Source organism: Stegodyphus dumicola, chromosome 10 (genome assembly GCF_044657685.1).
Source record: "Stegodyphus dumicola isolate Sdum_Otavi_A_Nest chromosome 10, ASM4465768v1".
Taxonomy (NCBI): domain Eukaryota; kingdom Metazoa; phylum Arthropoda; class Arachnida; order Araneae; family Eresidae; genus Stegodyphus; species Stegodyphus dumicola.
In genome coordinates this window covers 47,375,123-47,395,110 of record NC_140777.1, presented here as the reverse complement: position 1 = coordinate 47,395,110, position 19,988 = coordinate 47,375,123, and the positions used below count along the sequence as shown (strand labels likewise).

General features: G+C 35.3%; 1 protein-coding gene across 2 annotated transcripts in view; it reads left to right on the top strand.

Moving 5' to 3' along the window:
- The window catches only part of LOC118187321 (uncharacterized), a 1,290,260-nt gene that overhangs the window by 1,057,568 nt on the left and 212,704 nt on the right, over positions 1–19,988 (top strand). For both annotated transcript variants that reach the window (XM_085824924.1, XM_085824923.1), the window contains exon 10: positions 18,569–18,808. In XM_085824924.1, the coding sequence (XP_085681050.1) occupies positions 18,569–18,808 (240 nt within the window). The remainder of the gene's footprint in view (positions 1–18,568; positions 18,809–19,988) is intronic.

Below are 19,988 nucleotides of genomic sequence, written 5' to 3'. Positions count from 1 at the left end.
CATTAATGATGTACCCTTTACAGTACAGGAAATACAAGTGGTCTAAGAGCCCTCCCGACAAATAAAGCCCCAAGCCCTGATTCTATAGACTATGGAATGGTCAGAGCGCTGCATACAGCAAGACCGAGCTGCCTGTCTACCGAGCTTCTACAACGAGCTGATAAGCCTCGAATACATTCCTAGGGCTTTCAAAACGGAGCAGGTCATTCTTTTTGCAAAGGAAGGGAAAGATCGTAACGATCCAGCGTCTTCCCTGCCAATATGTCTACTCCGATGTTGGGAAAACTCTATGAAAATTTAATCACTCAGAGATTTAGATATCACTTGGCAAGTACCAGTAGCCTTTCAGATAAACAATTTGGTTTTAGAAAGCACTGCTCCACTAATCATGTGCTTGATCGGATTCGCAAAGCTATCACGGAAGCCCGAAACAATAAGCTCCACGCAGCGGTGTTGAGCCTGGACCTGCAGAGGGCGTTTGATTCCCTGTGGTGGCCGGCAATTCTGGAGACACTCCATAAAGCAGCAATCCTTAATAATATTCTAAAAATTTTCAAGAGCTACTTGACCGACCGCACTTTGATAGCCGCACACAATGGACGAATCCTCTACAAAAAGCAAGTACGAGGCTGTCCGCAGATATCATCTGCAGGTCCAGATCTCTGCAACATCACTTTTAATTCAATTTTACAAGCTGCCTGGCCTCCACACATTGAGGTCATAGCCTTCGCCGACGATGCCACTTTCGTAGATTGTGGTAAGTCTAGGAACATCCTTCAAAACAACTGCAACGAGACAGTCTCCCTTGTCACCAACCTCTGTGCAGAGAAAAAAATAAAATCCTAAGAAGCAAAGTCAAAATACATTGTGTATCATAAGCCGGGGCAAACTTTAGTTAGAAACCCGTGCATTGCAATGGCAGACAGAACGATCAAGAGTATAAAAGAGTTGAAACTTCTCGGAATGGTTTCGGATGAAGACTTTACCTGCGTTCCACACCTCAAGCGCCGAAAAGCCCATCACATAGCTAACGGCCTGCGGAAAATGCAGGGTGCAAACTGGGGCTTACGCCCTCACATTTTAAAGATATTATACCAAATAGTTGTGGAAAACATATTAACATATGGGGCGTCAATCTGGGCCGTTCCAATGACCACCAGGAAGGAGCGGATCCTCTACAGCGCGCAAAGGCCTTTTGCACTAGCAATAACAAGAGCCTATCGCACAACTTCGACTGGTTTGGTGCTGGCAGGACTCACTCCACTTCCACTAAAGGCAGTCCAGGAAGCAGTTGTCTCAACAGTTTCACAGCTTAGGCCAAGCGTCCCACATGGAGATGTAGCCTATGACCCTCTAAACTATGAAACCAAAAGCTCAAGGCTAGCCATTCACCCATCCCAGTATGGCCTGGGAGTAGAAGTTTTCTATAATCCGTTTCTCAACCCAAGTATTGAAGGTAATTTTCCCACAATCTTTATAGATGGTTCGAAGATAGAAGAGAAAGTTGGGAGCGCCTTTGTAGCCTACGAAAAAGGTGCAGGTTTCATAGTTTAGAGGGTCACACATGGAAAGGCCATCTTTGCCCTGGGAATTTTTTTTTTCAGGCCGAAGCTATGACAATAAAACAAACAATCGCATAGTCAATTCGCAAAAGGAACAGACAAGGTTACCATTTTCTCTGACAGCTTATCGGCAAATCAAGCCATAAAAAATCCAATACATCAAGCACCACTCATTACGGATGTGCAGAATTTATTAAGGAGTGCAAATACAACAAGAATACGCATTTCCTGGGTAAAAGCTCATGCTTGGTACCCAGGGCAATGAGTGAGCAAATGCCTTGGCTAAGGTGGCGGCACAAATTATCAACGCTACCCAAATTACAATCCCGCTTCCTAAATCCCATCTGAAAATAAACAAAGACAGCAAGAGTACTAAAGATGTAGCAAAAGAGGACTGGGCAACGACACAGAAAAGCCGAAGGACCTACGAATTTGTTCATAAAAGTAAGCACATTTAGAAAAGAAAAGGAGCTTATTTCAGCTCCTTTTCTTACGAGATTCATTACCAGACATGACCCTTTCTCTTCTTACTTTGCGGAAAGAGGTATAAGCAGAACAGATATCTGCATATGTAGCGACACAGGACTTCCAGACCACTACCTCACCAAGTGCCCCCTGACTAAGGACTCGTTCATTAAGTTGTCTAGAACGGAGGTAGCCGCTTTCAAAGGCTTCGTGATGAAGCAGCCCTCATTTCTTAAAAAATTGCATAGTATCATGACGAAACTAGAGGCGCTGGGGCAGGACCTTTGCCGTCCAGAATAATAGTAAAGGATAGTTGAAGGGTTCAGACAACACCCGAGTAGTCTTAGAAAGCCGTCCGGCCCTGCTGTCACTGTCACTTGTAATCAGTGTACAAACTGACTTACTAATTATTACTAGTAAGTCAGATGAATAGTTTTACACATCAAGAGCTAGCGGATATGTATCTCTTATATGGGGCAGCTGGCGAAAGCGACCGCTGAGCTAGACAAGTTTACGAAGACCCATACCCCAGCAGAAAAATACCGCAGCATCAAATATTTGCACGTGTTCATCGCAATCTGTGCGAACGTGGTTCACTGCGCAGCAACGTGCAGAATACGGGAAGAAGACAACTCACACGGACTGTCAACGTCGCAGAACAAATCCTACAGTCTATCGAAGATAATCCGAATACCAGCGCACGAGCTATTGCTCAGCAGCTTGGGGTCTCTCACTCAGCAGTGTGGCGGATACTGCACGAGAAACATGTGCATCCTTATCATCTGCAAAGGGTGCATCCTAACGATTATCTGAAGCATGTGGAATTTGCACAATGGATCATGCAGACATGTGCCGTGGACCCCAGTTTTCCAACTTCTGTCCTTTTTGCAGATAAAGCTTCATTTAATACGCACAGTTCACATATGTGGTCTTGCGACAACCCACATGGTAGGAAAATTCACGCTGAGCAACATCGTTTTGCCATACATGTGTAGGCTGAAATAATTGGTGACTATTTACTTGCTACCGCCCTGATTGGACGGCCGGAAATATCTAGTCTTTCTCAAGACAGTTTTACCGACTTTTCTAGGCGCTGTTACTGCACATATCCGCCCAGATATGTGGTATCAACATGGCAGGGCTCCAGCCCATAGCACAACTCATGTGCGTGATTAACTGAACCCAACATTCGAAGTTCGATGGATCGGCAGAGGTGGACCGACCGCTTGGCCTCCCAGGTCATCTGATTTATCGCCCAGGGATTTCATTTTATGGGGGGACCGTGAAAGAACATGCGTACGAGACTCCCGTCGACACTGAATCAGTCCTTGTTGTACGAATAGTAGGCGCCGCAGGAACTGTTCGTGATATGCCAGGCGTTTTTAAAAATGTTCGGTAGTCAATGCAACTTCGCTGTGAATCCTGTGTTTGTGCAAATGGTCGCAAGTTTGAGCACATACTGTAAACCCTTACCTTGTTGCAATAAAGGTCACATCGTTACCACTGTTTCCTTGTGTTAACTTTGCTTGTCCATTTTGTTCATGTAGATGACGTTTGCGGACATACTTTCCTACGTGAAATCGATTTCCTGATGTTTTCCGTACCTCCCCACGAAAGTTGAACGATACGTTTTGAAACATCCTGTAGTATTGGCGTACCGGGATAGTACTAGTAGGTTATGCTGAAGAACTGGTGAATTCGTTTTCGCTGAGGTTTCCAAATAGAGAAGAATTCACACACGTGGCAAAAAAGGTCTGCCGTCTACAAGAAGGGTTGACGATTTATTCAGACCATTAACTAGTTTCAGTGGATCACATTACCATTACATTCTACGACATTTCAGAAACGAATTTATTAAAAATACCATAAACAGATTTAATCTAGAATCTATCATTCTACTCGGCATCTAAAACACAATCAACAGAATGTTTTGTTTCAGTTGCAACTTATCTTCTACTTAACTCGAATGCACTTTTACCACTTCTTGCGTTTCCATAAAGCAAAGTCAAAAAGTCTTTATTAAGATCGGACAGCTCTGTGACATGAACAAACTGCAGTTCAAAGCATTGTTTATTGAGAAAACCCCAAAACTCAAAAGCTAATTCATCGTTTTATTTGTAATTTTCATACGTCTAATTATCAGTTTTGGGTAATATCACATTCTATATTTAAAATATGATTTCGATTTATTTAAAATATTATGTAAAATATATTTAACTTGTTAATATGCCGAAACACGAGGAATAAATTTCGAAAAGCATACTATATCAAAAGCTAAACTAGAATTTCTTCTAAACGTATTCACCCGGAAACGTGTTTTTAAATTTCTTTAATTTATTTTTTATGACTTTTACGGAGAAAAAAGAAAATCTTCTCTTAGTATCTCAGTCTTCTTCAAGGTTCATTAAAAAGCATTTTCTTCATCATTAAATAAACGTTTTAAAATTTTCAAAAACCAGGATGAATAAAAATATTATTTCGAACTTTATAAAAAGCCTTGAAAAAATTTAATGGCGAATTTTAAGCTAAATATCTTCATTTAACCGAGTAACTCATAGTAGTAAGTATGATTTTTTAATAGTAACTGAACTCCAGTATAACAAAAAAATGGTTATCATTTCTGGGGCACTGAACAGAATCTTTGATCTATGATATTTCATGGGAAAAAACTTACTTCTTCCGAACTTATTATTTTCCTTTTATCCAACAGAAAAATCAAAAAACCTTAGGCTCAATCAATCAGAATTTTTTTATTATGTCTTTATTAATAGTAGGGTGTCTGTTACACCTGTTACGCTTTGGAACATTGTTTCAAAGAAATTGTGAAAAAATTCTATCGAAGTATTTGAGCTGAAAAATCATTTTTTGCTACAGTCTGCCAAAACCAGTATTCTAAATTTCAGTTCACTATTCAAGATGCCTCCAAAGATCTGAAGTACTAGTTTTTAAATTGTACTAACTGTTAAAGTGTTGTACTATATCTGTGTGTAAAGTGGATAACAATTGTAAAAATCGTGCCGTGTTATTTTACAAAATTACCTGAAATTAGCTAAATATATTAAAATTAAATCTAACTTACACACTTACATTTTACATATTTGAAGAATTTTGCATTTAGTTTCGCTGATGCACCTAAGCCTCAAATATCTTGATTAACTAGGATTGTATCATTCGAATATTTGCAGAATTCAGATAATTGTGAGGGCTATTTTGTACAGGCAAAATCTTCTTTACTGAAATGCAAATAAAAGAATTTTACTTTTTAGTTTACTATATTTTTTGCAATAAAATTACGTCATTTCAAAGGTAAAAAACTATTATTAATAATAAAAAGTAATACAAGGCACTTATTTGAAAAAGTAAGCAAGAACTTAATTTTACTTACCTATGCACGCAAACATTTTACTTTATCTTAAAGAACACAACAAAATCAACCTGTACTTGCTTAGATCTGAAGCTTAAACATATAACGTTGTAATTAAAGAGAAAATATGCCAACATAAGTATTAGAATCATGGGAAGGTACAATATAGATTGATGTTGATATATTAATTATAAGAGCAATCTTCTTTTTTCTTCAGGAAAATAAAAAGTTGCAAAAATTTTTAGAAACAACTAACAGATTCAGTTTGAAAAATAAATACCTTATATTTTGCCGAATGGCAACAGACTTGAATGAAAAGTGCAACAATGTAACATCACGATTCGAGACGAACCGCCCTTTTGTGGTAAAAAAGCATAAAATAATAAAATAAAATTTTGCGTTCATATTTTTTAATTCCATTCGCTTTTTAATAGTAGTGAGAACTGAATTTAAAATTTTAAAATTTATGTTACAAATTCACTTTGACTAAAAAAGGGCCTTTTTTATGCTTTATATTTTAATGAAATACATAATATGATGAAGGGTCCCGTCCAGAGAGGATCGTTCTAAAACCTTATAAGGTATTTCTCCCACCTTCATAGCGTGCCTTCGTGGTGTAGTGTTTCTGCACGCTGGGCCGGTATTCCAGAGATCCGTGGTTCAATTCCCGGCAAAGGCGATTGCATATTTTTTAATCTCTCCTGCTTCCAAAAAGCCTAATGACTCTACAGTGGCGCCTGAACTAAAAAGGGTGTTGGATAAGGATTCTCCACACGCATGATAGGATTCTCCACACACCAGGAATGCGTTTGCGCGTTTTTCATCTTTCCTGCCTCCAAAAAATACCTAATGTCTCTACAACCTAAAGTATTTTCTATCATAATTGTATTTTATATCTCTCGTATAATTTTCTAATATAAAAAATTTATTATTTTAAAATTATTTTATAAATTTTTCAGTTATTTTTAATAATTCAATTATTTCTAAATATAAAAAGCACTTATTATTAAATTTTGAATGAAACCTGAAATTTGAAATAAACAGTAAAACTATCGTGTCGTTTTTGTTTAAATTAGTGAGATGTACAGGGTGTCCTGAAATAATATCATCATGTGTTTGAAGGAGGTCATTTTGTTAGTTAAGTTTAACAAAAAAAGAAAAGAAATAAAATTTTAAATGCCAGAATTTCAGATTGCAGTCTAACTGAAAGGTTAATTTATCGAAATTTAAAAATGGAAACGACTACTGAAATATATGTATAGCAAGCTGAACATCTGTGTATCACTGAGGTGCAGAAACATCCATTCAACAAGCCCCGACGTTTGGAAGATGCCTCTGCGGGTATTTCTCATTCTTTGTCCTTTTCAAGTTTTCTTAAAATGCTATATATACATATAAAACCCAAATGATCATTTTATACCATAGTATTTGAAAAGAACTTTGTTTACAATAATAGAGAATTTTTAAAAGAATTGTCAGTTAAATATGTTGTAAACCGTATTTTATTGCTTTTAAATAGCTCAGTCTATTTAGAAACTATACTTATAATTTGATGAATAAATTAAAGATCTTATGACAGGTCGAATGGCACCATGTACTAGCCGTCTATCAGGAAGCGGATAATTTAAATGAACTTATATCTCACGCAAACTGCTCTTAAGGGGATGATAAATGATTATTTTGCAAAGAACTTATGAAGTCAGCTTTTTTTCTTTCTGTTAGATAAAATTTCATCCAAGTGAAATACAATACTCCTACGGGGATTTGATTATGTGTTACAGCATGGTGGGGATGTCAACCAGATTCCTAAAATGCGTGAAACAAATGATGTTGCTTTGGAATATGCATATACAGTACTTCCAAAGTTATCAACAAGAGGCTAATGTTAAATAACAGCTTTAAGTTTTCTTTATTTGATTATCTTAACTATCAAAATGAATATTTTTTTTATTTTTCTCTGTCTGACTACTACACCACGAGGCCGAGCTGGTAGGTCAGATGGATATCTATTTCGAACTTAAACATGTTATATAGTTACATGGAAATGTAATACACTCGCATAATACAGTTGAGCTAATAATACACAGCAACATAAAAAATAATGCAAAAAAAAACTAAAATTCAAAAGTACGACTGCATATCAAATTGCATAAAATTCAATGTGATATGAGCAAGATGGAATGTATATAGACATTACAGGAAGGCAATTGGAAACAGTTCATGATACTACATATTAATAAATAGAACAGAGTTTCGTGCAACTGAATAAAGGACATGTGCCATAATAGTATTGTTTCTACAATAAAGAGAAACAATCAAATCGCATAATATGACTTAATGAAATAAATAGCAAGTTGAATAATTACTTGAGTGTTAAAGACAAAAGAATCGTAGAATAAAACAACGCAAGGTGAAAACATTGTCGTACAAAACATCCTGAAAGAAAAGAGAGCTAGGAAAAAAATTCATAGTTCTAAAAATTCGTGGTATAAATCATCGTGTTCGAAAATAAAGCAGTTCGAAACATCGCAGTTTTAAAACATCGTGGTAAAGATTATCACTGTTAGAAATTTAAAAAATGATCGGGACGTCTACAGATCTCGCATGGCGGCAAATCGCAGATATGTGTTTTTCAGGCTTTAAAAATTTGTAAATATATATTCCTATAATGTTTAGTCAGTGCGGGAAGGAACAAAGAATATTTTTCCTTTAGTATTTCATATTTTTTGATTACTTAGTAATATTTTTTGCAAAAAAACAAGAAGGAAACTTAAACATTCAAAAACTGAAAATCACTAGAAAGTTAAGGTTATTTATAGCAATTAATAGATATTTAAATTTATGTGCTTAACTTTTAAAAGTCATTTATTAATTAACCCTTTCATGAAACTGTATTGGCAGACCTTTATGCAAAATTTACTCTAAAAAAATTAGAAAAGGGAAGATGAGAAAATGCATGAGGTTACTGTCTTAAAATTAATTTTTTTTAACCCAGAGCGGCGTTAGCCGAGATTGGCTATTACTCTTGACACGGCATTTTGTACTAGAAACGCTGAATCACTTTTTACATTGTTGCAACCAATTATTATCCCGCTGCATTATATTTAAAGAAATTAAATATTGAGAAATCTCCATGAATGTATGTATGTTCCTCGCACTGTGAAAAAAAAACGGTACCTAGAGCCATTAAAGTACCAAATGCCTAGTATTGAATAACATAGTCCTCCACTCGAATATTAGAACCTGGAAACGGCAATTTGGAAATTGTTTTACGGTCTATTTTATATTTTGTAAAACTTCAACGAATTTTTGATTAACAACTCAACGATTTCAAAATTAGTAGTAGCAACACTGTACGGAAAAAAAATGTTTACCTTCAGGGCGCGAGACTCTCCATCAGAAGTTCTAAAGATTTTAAAATATTTTGTGATATTACTGCTGAATTGAAATTTATGTAGTTCAAGTGAAGAATATGAAATTTAATAAATAATGGTAATACACAAAACATTGAAAAAACCCTTTGCTTGTAATATAAAATCTGAAAGCTTCCAGGTTTAACTTTTAATTTTTTTTTAATTGTATATGTTAATTCTCTACTTTGCTTATTTTTTGGCATGTTTCCTTTTTTCAAACGATGCTTTATACGACGAAATTTTCGTGTTACGTTGCTTTCTCCGCTACGTTTCATCCACGATGTTTTCGGGGCACATGTACTTGAACATGAGTTTATTGTGAATAATCTTCCTTGCCAGACAGTAATATCAGTTCAAGTCATTGTTATCTTACCACCGTCTGTCGTTGGCATGGCCCTTGCGTAACCTATAGGTGACTGCAGACTTTGTCGAGTTCAGTTTTGAAGGGAAAATCTTCCGGTGAAAGTAGGTTCAAAAGTCTCCCACCCGTTTCGTCTTGCACCAAACCACTCTACAGAACTTTCGGTTCGTCCGATATTTTAAACCTTTGACTGTTAACTTGTTGACTAAGTTGTAGCGCTTCGCCTGAGCGGCGTGCAGCGCAAGATGACTAACCAAATAAACGAGGTTTCGTTTTCTTCTCGTTCCTAAGCAACGAACGATATATGATGTTTCCTGCGCCTCTTGGACATGTGCGATAGAAATAATTTTTGAACATACACGTGAGAAAGCAGTAAGCAGCCAAAGGCTTCCCCGAGTGCGCATTTGAGTCCATCGTCTACACCGGTGCTTGTCACACACATATGTGCCCATATTTCCAAACGATGGTTCCATGTTTCACACCATAGGTCGTACCGATGACTTCTGCTGGACGCATTCATGCGCCCATAGCAGTCAAAAGGTTAAACGCCGCAAAACACAAACACCAGACATTTACAAACTCCCAAGCTTTCTCTGCGATTCGAATCTGTGCCTGATGATACGGCAATCTACAACGATAACCACTCTACCGATCAAGAATGCGAGTGTATGAATGAACTGCTGTTATAGACATTATATTATAACACACACAAAAATGTACGTACGTAGTGTCATTGTGAAATTTTTGAGATACGCGCAGACAATAAGTTGCAGAAATACATTAACGGTTAGATTTGAAAATAAGAAATATTTTAATCTAGCAGTAGTTTAGTGTAGAATAAATTTTAGGGAGAAGGAAAAATGGAGGTGACACAAGAACATTATCGTGCTATGATTTTCTATGATTTTAAAGGGGGATTAAGACAAGAAGAATGAATTCAACGTCTAGAATTAGCTTTTAAAAATTAGATGCATCTCATGTTATTGTATTCAGATGGTTTATAGAATTTCACAGAGGTCTAGACTCTTTTCAGGGTAAAGAACACACAGGAAGGCTGTTGTCAGCAATAATCTCGGATAATGTGTCTGCCAAAAAGCAAATGTTAATCGATGGTAATAATTGCACCTATCTAATGATACAAAACGTAACATTGGATCCGCCGCCATACATTAAATTATTCATGTAGACTTGTACATGAAAAAACTAGCTTGCCGTTGGGTTTCCCATAGTTTAACTGAGCACCAAAAAGAGAAGCGTATCAGAATCAGTAAAGAAACCCTAAAAATACGTAAATATGGTAGCACTGCATAACGTTTAAAACCGTAACTGGTGAGGAAGCCATTTCTTGACGTTATAACACGTCAAGAAAATAAATCATGGGTCTTTGGAAATTATCCCCCACTCACAATGGTAAAAAGACATCGTGACATGAAAAACGTAATGTGTACTGTTTTCTTCAGAAGTACAGGGCTGTTCAAAGCCATCAAGCTGGAAGGATAGAAGACAATCACAGTTAACTGGCGGAACACTAAGTGTCTTCTATAAATTCTTCAAGAAGTGAAAGCTGCTTCACCATGGTAAAGTATCTTATCATTCAGTAAGATTGACAAGAGAGTTTCTTGAACAAAAACACATCAAAGTCATAGAACATCCACCCTATTCACCTGATCTAGCTATGTGTGGTTTTTGGTTATTTTTTAATCTCAAAAGAAACTTGCGTGGAAGATGAGAATGATGAGGCTATAAGTACATTTTTTTCATCGATTCCAACAAAAGATTGGCTTGAGGCATTTAATCTTTTGAAAACTCGCCTACGGAAGTGCATTAATGTTGGAGGAGCTTACTTTGAACACTCCTAAAATTTCGTACGTATAATTTGAAAAACCTATGTGTATCTCAAATGTTTCAGAGTGGTCCTCGTATAATGCAAAACAAAATACTATATTGTTATGTAACTTAAAATTTAGTTTGTGTTTTAATTTACTTTAAACTTTTCTGACTGTTGTGCCGGACAAACAAACTAAAATCAAATAATTCAAAACATTCATAAGAACATGGAAATTCTTATAAACATTAAAACAAATCTAATTCATAATAATCAAAAGATGAATCAAATAAACAATCGTTCATCATATCTATCAATCAATCGTATAACATATCGAACAATCGTATAGTGGTATAATACAATTTAACTTTAGGTTTGCGTTGTGAGTAACCTATGCCAAGAAAAAATCAATAACTCCAAATTCAATTAATTACTCCATGCTTCTTAAAAGCCTTCCGGCTCAAACAAATGGAGGGACATGACAGCCACAGTAAAATAATACACCACATTTAATACACAAATACAATTAAAGTTTAAACACACATTTAATTAAATTCTTGACTATTTTATATAATTAAAAATTGGATAACTGATCAGTAATCCTACCACATATTTTTCTAAGCAAAATAACACCTAATACTACACCAAATTACAGCTTACATTAATTAAGATTAACATTATTTTTTTCAAATTAAGTAGGTGTAACAAAATTTAATCCTCCATATAACAGGTTCTCATTAAAATTAGAAAGTAACGTTTTTCTAACTCACAAATTTCAGTAGGTGAAACAAATTTTAATCCTCCTAAAACTGGCATTCACTTGAAATTATAAATAACTTCTCAATTTTTCTAACTGTAGTATTTAATTTATATAAGCAATAACAATATACAGGTAGATAAATCATTATTAACTGTTCTGCATTCGGGAAAACAAAGAGAGAGAGAGAGAGGAAATATACTTAAAATTTCACTCACAGATGGAAGACTGTTTTTCCTGATAGCAGGATCCTTAGTGTTCAATCCACATGGAAATGAGCCAAGCCCATTTTTCTTTAGGTGACAACCCTTTCTGAAGCGTCTAAAAATCATTAGGAATTCCGAGTGGAAATAACAGTCTAATAATTCTTCAAACAGCCAGGAATCGCTTTAACTGTCCATTAGGTGGGAACCAATAGTCCAATTTAGAAGGATCTTTTATCTGTCCATTAGGTGGGAACCAATAGTCCAATTCAGAAGGATCTTTATCTGTCCATTAGGTGGGAACCAATAGTCCAATTCAGAAGGCTCTTTATTTCAATTTAATAACAGGTAGCTGAATATCACGTGCGTCATCGAAGCGGCGAGGCAACATTTTATGCTGAATGTTTCGGGAAAACATTGGAGATAAACCGGCGATTCAGGTGAAGAGAGAAAATCTGTGCTAAATTTTCTTGGTAGATTTTTTTCAATACATCTCAATCAGCTCTCAGTAAAAATGCTCTTTGCAGCTCGCACACATTTCTCCATACATCACGCAGGAAAATGTTCCTTGCATCTCCCACAAAATGTTTAAACATCCCGCAGAAAAAGAATTCTCTAGAGCAAAGAAAAACGCAACCCAAGTCTTCTTGCCTCGGCAACCGGCCGCACGGCAAAGCAGGCAGCAGGGCAAAACGCCCCGCATTCGCTTTTTTTTTTCTTTCACATCGCGGCTGCTCAAAATTCGCTCAAATCAGACTCCGCTACAACTATCACCGCAGCCCGCTGGTTCAAGTGGTTCGCGGGAGCAAGACTCGAAGGGTCAAGCCCCACACTTTGTTCTCCTCTTACTCTTCTAAAAAATCAGAATTAGAATGATCTCTAGCCTGGTGCAAGCACCCAGGAAATCTCGGTTTCTCCGCCTCTGTGAGTTCATAGGCTTTCAAAAAATCATAAAATTAAATCTTACCAATCCTGGAATTTTATGTTATCTAAATTGAGAAAATGACACACCCATGACGAATCAAACACCTAAAAATCTGACAATGCAATCCGAAAAACATCTGCACACATAACGTGAGAAAAAGTAGACCCTCCAACTAACAAGCGGAAAATAAGCTCCACGAGAATCCAATTACCCAAGGTTAGTTTAACCACCCACTGTCTTGAAGTAATAAAAACTGCAACTTTAACAAAGCGACAGGAAAGCGATTTCCGTTTCACACGCCAAGAGTTAAAAGGGCGACACACGACTCCCAACTCCCAACTGCTTCCATTGTTGGTAAAAGCCATAAACCAGATGGCTCCCGCAACCGTTTCCCGCCTTAGTTACAATTCCTACTCAAGAACAACAAGTTAAACAACACCTTAAGAGCCTAGGAATACTTTTTTCCAGATTAAAATACACATGAATACAAATAAAAATATTAGAATAATAATGACTTGAAACACATATCATTAATTGAAATTCACGACATAACAATATGCGTAATATCCAATGCGCACTTAAAGTAAAATAATCGTTTAAATTTGACTATCTCAAACTAGTAAAGATCTCGCCTTTATACCCGCAGCTCGAGAAGAAAAAATGAACTTTTATCATTTGCCTACTGACGACAGCTTCATGTGGACTTAAAGACCAATTTTCAATCAGCAATCAACTCCAATATTAAATATTTTGAAATTAATTCCCTTTTTCAGAATTCAAAAAGCGGGTTTTTTTTTTTTTTTTTTTTTTTTTTTTTTTTTTTTTTTTTTTATATTACACATTGTTATTTTTCACTTATAGTATTCAAAATAATTCTATGAAAAATCGTAAAAAAAAAAAGAATCAAGGAATTCTGTCAGAAATATTAAATTCAAAGTGATGCCTCAGTCCAGTATGATCCAATAACGCTCTAGAGGATATCGATTTGAAATAGCAGCTGGTCAGAGAACCAGACGGCCCCTCAGGAAAATTCTCGAGTGCAGGGATATTATTCAATTTTGTAGATGGAAATGGAGTTTTACATTTTTTTTTCAACCTGAATTTCCGCAAATCGATTCTACTTTAAAGTTTCATAGGCTTTCAACTGCTCTTAATACTCTAAATCTTTCGCTTACAGTACTTTTCATATACCATATCAAATATTTAAGGTTTCAGACGCTTATAATGCAGTCTAAAATTTAGTCAATAGTTACTTAAATTTTCTTTTAGCATCATGGGCAATAAAAAGGAATTCTGAACTTTTCCCAGAAATTAAATAAAACTGGAATTTTTTAGGCATTATATAAATTACTATTAAATTCCTTGTTTATTTTACTTAATTTAAAACGTATCTTTTCTTTCATATTTATGATGGTACTCAAAATGTATATGTTTTTGAAAAAAACAATTATTATTTGTTAAAATTAATACTTTTTACTTCCTTGTAAGAAGTAAAGAAAGTATTATAATCGCGAAAATATCCATTCTGACCGCTCTCGAATTCATTTAAACTAGCGGTCGTCAACCCTTAGAACTTCACGGACCACTACATATATAATTTTATATTTGGCGGACCACTAATATGAATTTTAAAAAGGCAAATACATTTATGCAATAATAGTCAGCAAACTACACATATTTCGCTCACATTGAAAAATTACATGAAAAGCACAAAAATCTTACCTTCTTGTGAAGAAAGTTTCACGTTTCCATATCACTGAAAAGGAACTTCACTGAAAAGCAAGAACAAACCGGCAAACGCAAATCAATATCAATAAACTGACAGTATTATGCTGCTAATTTTAAATTTATTGTAAACATAATAAACATCGCTTACTCAGTAATGGCACCATTGATCAACAGTTAGACAAAACACAAACGCAAACTTCCAGTGATGCAATTATAAACAAGAATGCTGATGGTTCTCATAAAAATCCATTAAGATGCCTATTGACACGAAGAAAAACTGTGTTATTAACGACCACAATACCATATATTGTAATTCAAAATGAAAGAGAATTCCAGTTCTCGCTATTATTGATAACAGTAGTATTATATCCATGGATGCCCAACTCTTACTTTCAAATGTCGCTAGAGACACCTGCAAAAGTAGCTAAAAAGTCGCTAAATTCAGAAGGAATTTCGCTAAACGTAGTGACTATTTTTTTTTAATGTATAATCCATATTCCATAATAGGTTTTGTTACTCGTCATTTTTTAAACTGAATCTTCATAAAAAATATAAATAATGTCCCAATTTTTCTGCGGACCATCAAAAAGTTTTCGGTTACCGACCGCTTATTTAAACGATATTTTTGCGTGACATCTATACGTTATATCGTTTCCCCAAAGAGGATTAAAAAATGACTTTAAAATGGATTCAGAAGAGATTTTTCGTGACGTCTGCACGTACGTACGTACGTACGTGTGTATGCTTCTCGCATAACTCAAAAACGAATAGCCTCGGAATGTTTAGATTTTGTATATGAGATTGCTATAACATGTAGTTGTGCACCTGTCTTTGCCATCGGCCGCACCAACTATATACACACATATAAGCATATGTTACCGTGAAAGACCGAAATTGGAGAACGTCGACTTTCACCGGAGAATATCAACATTCACCAAATACGTCGGTGAAAGACCGAATATTTTACTACATTCTTGTATATTCGGACCCTCACCGGTGTATGTCGACAATCACAGATATGCTCTGGTGAAAGTCGAAAAGAGAGGTCATAAAGTGCCATAATAGTTTAAGTTGTTGCAATAAATAAGATTTGAATCACATAATTTAGTAAGGTTTTTATTACTGTTATATTATTTTCCCATTTAGAACGTACTGTATGATTAAGTAAGTTTTTAACTTCTATTATTTTCCTTTCTCATTTTGAATGTATTGTGTGTTTTAGGTTCTCATGTTCTTAAGTTCTTATTTCAAGTTTCAAGTGCGTTTATTCGCGACTGAATTACGGAGAAGAAAATATAATATTCTTATATGTTCAACATTCACCATTAGTACATGGTGAATGTCGACATTGACCGGTGTAAGTCAGAAATAAGAGTATTTGGAAAATATTTCGGACATACACCAACAGACTATGTGAATATTGGCATTCACCGGTGAAAGTCGACATTCTACAGATTTCGGTGTTTCACCGTAAATATATTAGCACACCCACTCTGTTAGCCACCTCGGGGAAGCTCAGTTTTTTTTATTTGCTTTAAAAGTGATTGAATTATGTTGTTCTTATGTTCCGGTTAAGGTATTTATGTTTTTAGTTAATCTGCGTGCTATAATTAAAGAATTATTTAAAACAATTCAAACGTAGCTAAGTTCCACTAACTTGAGTGGAAGCGCCATTTGTTTACATTTGAAAAATCTTAGTAGAACAGTGAAATAAGTTATGTTTTTTAATTTAAGTGTCTTTTTCGCCGAGTGGGGCCAAAATTAAAATTTCGGTTTTATGCACCGTCCGCTGGCCTAATTGCTTGCCTATGCGTAAAAACAAAATTTTAATTGTGAAAATCGTTTTAGCTGCATTTGGTGCTTTATGTTTTTCTGTATTTCGCAATTTTTAAAGAAGATGTTTTGAGAGTTATGCATTTTTACCTTGCTGCGAATTGACAACTTAATTAATTGAATAAGAAATATATCTATAACTAAATTCGAGAAAATAAAGGTTTAAATGAAATGCCGTAAAGATATGTGTAATTTTAGAGGCCACATAAAAAATTCATGTGGTATCCACATCAGATTTTTTTTAATGTTTAGAATACAGGTTTTTGTACATTCGTTCTTCGTTTATAGAATAGTTTCTAATATGTGTAATTGTTTTGTGAATGAATCAGTGCGAGATCGCATTAACCATCGAGTTCGGCTTATTAAAATAATATTATCTTTTTCTAGTTGCATTAAGTCGTAACCTCTCTATACGCCACTTTTCTTTCAACTTTTACTACATGTGAAATTGGAGCAGAAGCAATTTAAAGTTATGTGAAAGGAAAATTGGTACTTTCCTGTTTTTAATGAATTTCGTTTCCGCTCATCGCACTGTCAGCATTATTAAAGATGTCGGAGAAGTGCTGAACTTCTTCAATAATGCCAGTTATATGCCTCTTGCTATGAGTTAATACTTACTAAATAAAGCAGAAGTCATTAGAGACAGTCTGGTCCAATTTCTGAAATTAACCATTTCTATTAACCGTCAAAAATGCATTTCTCATTAATGTAAAGAAATATCAATTTATTATATAAGGCAATTCAAGGCTTCTAGCAGAAATATAAAAGGTTGGTAGAAGAGACCGGAAATAAGAAAAATTTGCATTGGAATAAGTGTGCGAAAATGGGATTTAGAAAATTAATGCCAGCTAACAATTTACGCTCGTTAACGATTTACGCCAGCGAAACATTTTTATGAACAGAAGCCTGACGAACGGTAGATTTCTGCTCGCGTAAATCGCCATTTTTCTGTAAGGAGTTTGGCGGCCCACCAGCGGCCGAACGTTAAAGAGGCTGAACAAGTAGTAGTTCGGTCCGAGGTTTGAATCCCGCGAACGGGCTGGCTGCATGAGCGTTTTCGTGGTTTTCCCCATGTGTAACGTGTATACGAACCAGTTTCCCTTAGAAAGTCCTCCACGAAGGCATCCCTCCCTTTAGGCAGATAGCCCTCAAGACTTTGCCATACACACACTGTGAGGAGTTTGAGAGATACGAACGTGGAGCTCGCCAACACGCATTTTATCAATGAGAAATTGCAAAAGCATTAATTTTATCAATGCAAAAGCCTGCATTTTATCAATGACGGATATCCTTTATGGCAAAAATCTATAAAAGCTGCAAAATCACACGAAACATTTGCAGTTTGCTAACGCGGGAATGTTAAAAATATATTTTAAAGCTTTGAATCTGGTAATTGTGGTGCTCATTTTAACAGGATACTGTAGATTTTCTCTTTGATTTGACAATATGCTTTAAATAATCAGCTTCAAAATAAATCTCTAACAGCTATCCATTTTACTTTTGATGGTATTACTCGAAAAGAATGTGTACACCCAGCTTAGCAGACATATGTCTAGATGAATGATGCGTAAGCTGGGATACTTATACACATTTGCATAATAAAATTCCCAAAGCAGTGCTGCGAGTAAGAAACTCTCATAAGCAACACTTCTTTGAGTTAACAGATTTTCTATTGATGTTAAAAAATGTGCGAACCAGTTCCTCCAGCTAGGCATTATATCAGGTAACAACTTATGTCATCTCTAAATCTAGTCGATGTTTCAGCTCAAAATTTCCTGGAACTTGGTTAAATATATTTATTCTTTTTTCAAAATAATATATTTCCTAGTTACACAGCAGGCCACCAGTGGCTGAGGTCTTAAGACCGCTGAACGCTGGTAGTATGATGGAGGGTTCGACAATTCCCTGGTTGTATGTTGAAAATTGAGTTTGTTGTGTAAGTTTTGCTCACTAGTGTATGTAAAGAATCAGCACTTTCCTTAATTTAAATGCAAAGAAGACTTGGATTCCGTTATTTTTAATTGGTAACTCATTCCTTATTATTCACTTCAGAAGTTTAAAATTTGATAAATGATTTTCAATAAAATGCAAACATTTCTGATATCTAATCCTTCTTATTTTGTCACTTTCAGCACTCAGTATTCAAAGCATCGATGCGTCAGAAAAAATGCCCGTAGTTGAAGGTACTGAACTAAGTCTTGCTTGCATCACTCAAGGATCCAGTGCAATGCAGGTACGCTGGTTTAAAGATGGCGCATCTATAAATGTGCAATCATCCTACCGGTCTATGTGGACAACTTTAGTTCCTAAGAACTCCAAAGATCAATATACAGCTATACTTGGTTTCGAAAAAGCTCACGTTCTAGATTCAGGTGAGTACGTTAATTTCATTTCAAAGCATTTTTCTTTAAGCCCCGCTTTTGGGTTTCAATCCAATTGAATCTCAAGATACCAATTTTTTGTTTAGATACATTTCTTTTAAAGCAATATTTAACATATTAATTATTTTTTATTAGTGTCATTTATTTCTATATTTTCATTTCTTTTGTAGTGTGCTCAGTAATACAGTAAATTTTAGTTATATTATTTGAGTATGACGTGTTTGAAATAAATTACGAGGTTCTTTTCACTTAAAATTTAATATATTTACTAAGTAATATTTTACTTCTTTCTGTAATGTAAAATTCATTAATTATGTTGATAAATGAATTTATTTGCTACTTATCTGGAGTTACTTCTTTTAGGCATTCCATCGGAGTCAATAACTTTTTAATTGCGTTATAAAATACTTCAATAAAACTTCTCTTTCAACTGGTGATCTAAACAAATTTCATTCTTTATTGATTGTTGATTTATTCTTTATTGATTTTATTCTTTATTGAAATTGGATTTTTCCATGGTTTGTTATTAAATGACAACTTCGTGTCATCAGTCTTCTCAGAAACTGATTCCATAACTATAAAAATGATATTTTCAGGTTGGAGAAATCGAAAAATTAAAAATGTTTTCTGAATCGTATATTTTCAGAAACCGCAAGCATATTTAATTTAGTTATACTTTTTATTGTTCGCGGTGGCGCAGTGACTGGCGCGTCGCGCAGCAGCACTACAGTTCCAGGGCTCGATTCCCGGACTGAGGCAAGGTTAACTCAGCCTTTCTTCCTTTGAGTGGGTTGATAAAATGAGACCAAACTCGCATGGGAACTAAACACTGAGGGAGGGAGTCCTAAGACAAGTTGATTAACTAAAATGCCTTATATCCACAAAAATAAAACAGAGCTTGTATAATGTACAATCTGAATCATTCCCTTTTTGGTCTGCAATAAACGATTGCGTAAAACCAGTTCGCATGGAATGGCAGTCCACAGCAGATAATTTTCGCGAAAGTAGACTATTGAAGGTATTTTAAGAAATATCGCTTGTGCCAACTAGGTAATATTTACATGTAAGAAATAAGGGAAGGAGATAGAGGCAAGATAGGTTCTATCTCGAAAACATGTTTTCCACAATTTACATGAATATCTACATGTGAAGAAGAGAAACAAAAAGAATC